This window comes from Teleopsis dalmanni, chromosome 2 (genome assembly GCF_002237135.1).
Source record: "Teleopsis dalmanni isolate 2A chromosome 2, ASM223713v2, whole genome shotgun sequence".
Lineage (NCBI taxonomy): Eukaryota > Metazoa > Arthropoda > Insecta > Diptera > Diopsidae > Teleopsis > Teleopsis dalmanni.
In genome coordinates this window covers 245,988,427-245,995,939 of record NC_051847.1, presented here as the reverse complement: position 1 = coordinate 245,995,939, position 7,513 = coordinate 245,988,427, and the positions used below count along the sequence as shown (strand labels likewise).

The window sequence follows — 7,513 nt, the reverse complement described above, 5'->3', positions numbered from 1 at the left end:
AAGCAATAATTGTAATTAAAATTAAAACAAAAACTGAAAATAAAAACCATTCTTATTGTAGAATTCGAAAAATGTGTTATTGAGAAAGTTTATTGCAGTACTTAAAGTTCAATGGCACCCGCTGTTCGCATTTCAGTATTATAATTACATATTTTTAATGCGACTGCAGTCTGTAGTTTGTATTCCAAAGTACTTTGTTCTGCCAGTTGTGCAGAAATATTAAACGAACGTACGAGTAATTAATTTTATTATTTTATTTAAACTTTTTGATATGCGAGCAAATAATTGCGGGCTGATTTGTATTTATAAATTTAAAAGGAAATAACGTCATATTCAATACTATGAGTAATGTACGGTGTTAATTACAGAATTTTTTATGTATCTATAAGATAACATATGTAATAAAAAATAAATAAGACATGCATTGTTCCTCAATCTCCCATTCATTAAAGTAAATATGTGCATACATTTGTAGTTATTTAAATTAAAAGTGAATTATAAGTCCTTATCATGAATATGAAGTATTTTTCTACTGATATCTTATCTTGCTATCTTATAAAGGCGTTAAGTGTATACAAAACATGCTTTGGAAGAAAACTCATATATATAACCATTACTAATGTTTAGTTTCATTAATTTGATATGAATTAATATGGGCGTTTAAAGTTAACTGACTATAATTTAATTTTTTTTGAAAAGAATTTTTTTTTAATTTATTTTCAAACAGCATTTCTTATTATTATTTCCATATACATTTTATTTGATAATTTTCCATATACAAAATTGAATTTGCGGTAGTAAACACTTTGGAATGCAAATTGGCTACTTAACGTTTTGTATAATAAATTTGACGTCCATTATTTAAAACAAAAATATTAAAACAGATATATAAAAATATATACTTAAGGTATACACAAGGTATTGGAATACACCCTGTTTTTCGCCCGAATTGTACTAAAGGTAGTAATTGCTTTTACTGTTAAAATTACTTTTTATTAATTTTTTTCATCGTCCGACTTTAAGTGTTTGTAAATATGGAGAAAAACGAGTATTGCTCTATGCTTGAATTTTTAATATAAAAAAATAATAAACACTTCCAAATTATAATCAATTTTCGTTTACCAATGAAGTTTGCGGGGATTGACCACTGTTATATGCAAGAGTATACGGCATAACACGCCATGTAGTGTCATGGGCTCATCAAAATTGGTTTCTTTTGGCCATCATGACAAAAATTCATGTTCTGCAGAGCGTCATAGAAATTGTAATATGTAATTTGTTTCTTAAAGATACAAATGTTGACATTTATTATTAAACAACAGTGCTTTGCCTAAGTGACAAGGCACAGGTAGCCTCGGCTCTCATGACCAAATTTGAACAGACATATTGTTTTTTTTTCTTAGTCTCCATTTTATAATTTGCATATAAAACTACAACAATTTTTCTCATGATACTCTACATAACATGGCCCTAAAGATGGTTGGATCGCTTTAAAAGAAACTTCATATCAAGAAAGTTATTGTTCAGCTTTTCCTAAACGCGAAAGCGGATATGTAGAATAACATAGCATAGCTTCTTTGTAAAAAGCACCAGAATGGTCGCTTTACATATAGTAAGTAAAACAATATGCATTACAAAATGTCTCTACAAAAAGAGTGGCTTTGAAAAAATAAACAATAGGCGAACCCAAAAGTTAACTTTCAATTCGTTGAACTTGTGTTTCCAAAATAAAGCTGTAGTTTATAAGCTCGTTCTAATTTAAAGCACGGCAAGTGCTTTGGTTGGTGTCACTAATTAAATAAAAAATAAGTGACAATAAAACCAGGAACTTGAGCATTGAAAGTTTTTGCAGCCTTGGCTTCTTGTGGATAAACACGATTAGTCAACGCTTCTAATTTCACAGGCACGAGTTCTAAGCCTGGCACTTTCAGTCCAAACAAATTATATACGGACTATAAACTAATTAAATAAAAATTCGATTATTCCAAAGACCACTGATGAAGAGTACTTGGCAATATTCGAAACAGCGTTGTCTGGTCAGCCAAACTTCAATAAAATTATAATAAATTTTTGTGTTTGTTCTTTATTTCTTTCTTTGCTATTCAAAATCCCTCTAATTTAATATTAATATATGTAGTAATATATGTTAGCAAGAACAGTGTTAAAAAAAATATATTATATAATATTACAAGCTGAACATACTTAGCTGGAACAATCAGGTGCACCTAATATGGCTTTCGGGACATGCCGGTATCTAAGGCAATGAAATGGCAGACAAACTTGCAAGAAGAGGCGCAGCCTCAAGAATTATAGGCCCAGAACTATTCTGTGGTCTAGGCAAAGGAACTCTATCTATTCATGGTGCATAGGAAAATCGTCATATATTCGTATACATATATTTGAATTATTTTGCAGTACTAATATGCAGTACCTAACTTACACCATCTCTAAAAAACTAAGTTATTTATCCAATATTTATAAAATAAATAAACATTAAAAATACAGTCGTTTTGTATGGGTGCTAAATTCAACAGAACCAACTATCAATTGATTTTATCTATCTGACTTTATAAAATCATCTATGTAAATTCTCATTTGCTTAGTTTAAAACCTATTTATGTATTAACTGGCAATTTAATTCTCTGAAAAGTAAATAGATTTATAGACAGATAGACAAATGAACAGATTATTGTTATTATCATAAGATAAATCGATAACAACATTGCATATATCAATACCTGCCTGAACTTGATGACCATAGTACTTCTTATTAAGCTACCAGAGTTTCAGATTGCTTTCTCCAACTTTACGCTGAAGAGGAGGCAGAAAAGATTGTCACATTGACGGTATCCATCAAAGACGTTGAATGCTTTAGATAGATATTTTTACTTGACAACACTGTCAATCAATTTGTATATGTTACACGTCCTTTTTATCTAATTATGTGTATATAAACTATATAATATCTAACGTGTAAAAATTAAAAATTTTTTAAATATGCTAATTAATAATATGTTACACTATATACATTAACAATATTGCTTATTAGCTAACAATTGTTGCAAATTAACGAAATTTATTACAAATTTCATTACAGCACTCCAAAAATGTTTAAAATGCAGCGAACTCCAGTCCACATAAATAGACTTCTACTTTTAGGTTGCGCATATCTAATCTTTTTTTTGCCATTGACTTTAGCACGAATACCAAATTGTGAGTTCCACGATACTGTCAATATAACTGGTAGTTTACGCTACGACAACGGTTCCTATTTGCATGATGGTGTGATAATACCACCTAAACTCATCGGCGAATATGATTATGAGGTGCTCTATGACGGTCTTGAATTGACTGTGGGGAAACATGTACGCGGTTGTATCTGTAAACTAAAACCTTGCGTTAAATTGTGTTGTCGCCCAAAACAAATTAAAAAAGAAAACTTAAGAGAATGTGAAATTGATGCTAAAACAGAACTTGAACTGTCACCTTACGTGAATATAACTTTCAGCAATGGTACGGAGCAGAGCATACATGTATTAGAGGAATTTTATGTTCAGCATGGAATACCCTGTTATGACGCTTACAAGTTGACACCAGATAGCGAGGAGGACGATGAATGGAAACTCTTCGAGGTAAAAAATATATAATATTTAATAAATGGTATAAAACAATTTATAATTTTAAAAAAGAATGGCACATTGATGCGTTTGTTTGACAATGCCTTAATGACAAAACGTGATTATTGCTTAACACCACATGAAGTAAGTGGTGTATATTTGCTTACTCCAATGAATTGTCCAAACTATGAAGAGCAGTCAAATAATCACTTCGCTAACAATCTTGGTATATATAAATGAATTTGAAACTAATAACCTCTTAAGGCTTTACTATTGGTACTCATATATTAAAAAAAAAAATACTTATTCTTATTAATTACAGCAATGTTAATATCTATACCCTTTTTGGTGTTGACAATCTTTGTGTATGTCTTCATACCGAAATTGAGGAATTTGCATGGAAAATGCCTTATTTGCTACTTATTTTCTTTAACGGTTGGTTATAGTGTCCTGGTAACCAATAACTATTTCAGCAAACAATATAATGATTTCACTTGCAGTTTTGTAGGTGAGAAAATCAATTATCATTGCTTAATATAAAAGCTAATACAAATATATTCTATATATAAATAAACTTTTAATATAATTACAATATTAATTAACAGGATTCATGGCTTATTTCTTTTTTATCGCGGCATTTTTATGGTTAAGTGTGATAAGTTTTGATCTCTGGCATAATTTCCGAGGCACCAGTTGCAATGTTAACCGTTATATGCAAAACAAACGTTTTGTTATTTATTCTCTCTATGCATGGGGAATTGCTGGGATTCTCACTTTCGCAACCATACAGGGTCAACTATCAAGTATCGATAATCATATTAAACCCGGAATTGGCGACGAATATTGTTGGCTTAAAAGTAAGTAAAATTAAGTAAATTATTATATATGTTACATATATCTTTTTTTTTTGTATTTATAGCCGATGATTGGTCAGCTATGATATATTTCTATGGGCCGATAATGTTACTAATTTTATTTAATGTGATTATGTTTATACTGACTGCTACAAAAATTTATCAAGTTAAAAGGGACTTGGAGCGTATTGTGGCTCGTGAAAATGATCAGAGGTGTTTGCGGTCAGAGAAAGAAAAGTATGTTCCTTAAGGAAATTAATTTAAAGTGGACATTAATTATATTAAGTCAGGGTGATTTTAAAAAATGTAGAAATATTTGAAACTGCAGTAAGAAATCAAATGAAAATTATTTACACTTTTGTTGAGTGGTAAAAGTGGTGCTATACATTTTAGTACATACATATGGTCACATAGTCAGTTAAATAAAGTTTTTATTTAACTGAATGTAATTTTGGTCGATTTTCTGACTGTTGCGTTTAAGACATTAAATCAAATTAAAAGTTTAAAATTTTTTTTTGTATTAGCTAGTAATTTAAAAACTGATAACATATTATGATTTGTCCAAAATTCGAATGGTTTTTGGTGTCATAATGGAGTTCACTGATTTTTATTATACTATTAGAATCACAGCATAAGTTTACTGACATTTTCCCTACATTTTAATAACGCATAGTAATGTTATTAATGTTAAGAGATGTTCTGATGGTTATTGGTGACTTTAATGCCAAGATAGGCTAAGGTACGGACGATGCAATTGTTGGCAAATTTGACCTAGGCGAAAGAAATGAAAGAGGTGATCGTTTACTGGATTCTGCAGAAGTAATAAGTTAATTATTTCCAATACATTCTTTAAACTGCCAAAACGTAGACTTTATACCTGGAAGTCACCAGCCGATACATCAAACAGGGTCATCCGTAACCAAATCGACTTTATAACAATAAGTGAAAGATATAAGAACTCAATAAAATTCGCAAAAACCTTCCTCGGTGCGGATGTTCCATCTGATCACAACTTGCTAGCTGTTAAAATCAACATTAAATTCAAAGCGACAAGCTCAGCTCAACCGAGGAGTAAACTCAATGTAAAAAATTAAAAAGCCCAGATTTGAGGATGCGAGTTGAATATGAAATTGAAATGAGGTTATTAAGTTTACAACCCGATTGAAGAAATATCTATGACAAATAAAAACACAATAATGGAAGTAGCAAATAATGAAGTGGGCGTGGTCAGATCTAGAAGGAAAGAAATTGAATGAGAGATGAAATCCTGGCATTAATGGACGAAAGAAGTCAGTATAAAAATAAAGATACTCGCAAATATAAGTATACGTGTTCTTATTAGAAAAGCAAAAGGAGAGTTTCAAAAAGGAATTGAGGAGATAGAGGGGTACAAAGAGACGATGTATTTAACTATCAAGAAAATTAGAAATATGCGAATGTAATAGAAGAAAGAGAAGGCCACTTATGAATAACAAAGTAAATACATAACAGAAAAAGGCGAAACACCTCGCATGTGAAAAAACTATATTCAAAATCTATTTACGAACAACCGATCAACCGTGTACTACCGATCGAAGAGCTGTTTCAGGTCCACATATAACCTTAGATAAAGTTCAAAAAGCAATTGATGGTGCAAAAATAAGAAAAACGGTAGGTTTTGACCAAATACCAAGAGAATTGGTGAAGTTATTTAAAGATAATGGCGTACATATTTAACAAGATTTTTTAATAAAATTTATAATACTGGCCAGATACCAAACTATTGGATTCAAGAACGTTGTCGTGACTTTAACAGAGATGTCTTTTTATGTTATTGATTTTGAAAAAGCTTTCGACAAAGTCGAATACGGCAAACTCATAGAAATTCTGAAGCATTGCTGATTAGATGAAAAGGATATCCGAATAATCGCAAACTTATATTGGAAACAGTACGCAAATGTTTCAATTGATAATTTCTTCACGCAAGAAGTAAAAATAAAGCGCGGGGTTCGCCAAGGGTGCATTCTGTCACCATTACTGTTCAATATATACTCGATATATATACTACAATATTTGTGAAATGTATATTCTAGTCAATAATAACTAACTTGATTTTAAATGTATTTTAAATATTAGAAATGTTTTTACGTTTATACTTCCTACAGATTAATTCATACTATTTTTCTAAGTTATTCATCTCTTAAAAGATGTAAAGCAAAAGTCAGTCCGCGATTATTCTAATTCAAATGAGAAACTTAATTTTAAAATATTACGCAAATCAAAATACTGATAGTTTAATCTATTCTTTGTTACATTATTTTTTAGAAATATTTTTAAATGATTGAGATAGTGTTTTTTAAATAATATTTAAAAAATTTAATCCAAAACAAACCACTTGAAGTATTTTTTTTTTAAACTAATCTAATAGAACTTGGACTTTATTGTTTTTGTAATAGGTCTCCCTTGAAGCCTTAAATTTTAACCCTTTGCTGCGAGTATCAATTTGAGATTTTATATGTTAGCCATCTAAATTTATTATGTTAGAGAGTAACATTTAAATATGAGAAGTGTTTAAATTGTATTTTTTTTTAATATGAAAATATATGCTAGGCAACTTTTTATCTGTAATATATAATTTAATTACTTAAGTAAATATTCTTGTTTCGTTAAGAATATATGTATTTAAATATAAAACAGTAAATTAATTTTACAACATGAGGTTTCGAATGCAAGTCTTCTTCACTACATAAACTGTACATGTTCAAAATTTAAATATTATTCAAATTAAAATATTAGAGTTTAATCTTTTCTCAATTTTTGTTATTACATATTTACTATTGTACCATTTACATATTTATTAAAATGGTCTTGTTTTTTTAAAACATAAATTTTTTTCAGTTTTGGTTTATTCCTACGTTTATTTATTGTGATGGGAATTACTTGGATGCTGGAAGTTATGTCGTATTTGGTAGGCTCTGACAACACTTGGTCCATATTTTTTTATGTACCGGACTTTTGCAATGCGGCGCAGGGAATTATAATATTTGTACTTTTTGTACTTAA

The 7,513-nt window shown here is 29.6% G+C and overlaps 1 protein-coding gene across 1 annotated transcript in view; it reads left to right on the top strand.

Annotated features, from left to right (window-relative positions):
- The first annotated feature begins 3,073 nt into the window (after nt 1–3,073).
- LOC119677302 (G-protein coupled receptor Mth2-like) overlaps nt 3,074–7,513 on the top strand; it is a 5,514-nt gene continuing 1,074 nt past the window's right edge. Inside the window, exons 1-6 of the mRNA XM_038088572.1 lie at nt 3,074–3,632; nt 3,690–3,843; nt 3,940–4,125; nt 4,223–4,474; nt 4,537–4,708; nt 7,349–7,513. Coding sequence (XP_037944500.1) covers nt 3,108–3,632; nt 3,690–3,843; nt 3,940–4,125; nt 4,223–4,474; nt 4,537–4,708; nt 7,349–7,513 — 1,454 coding nt within the window. The 5' untranslated portion in view covers nt 3,074–3,107. The remainder of the gene's footprint in view (nt 3,633–3,689; nt 3,844–3,939; nt 4,126–4,222; nt 4,475–4,536; nt 4,709–7,348) is intronic.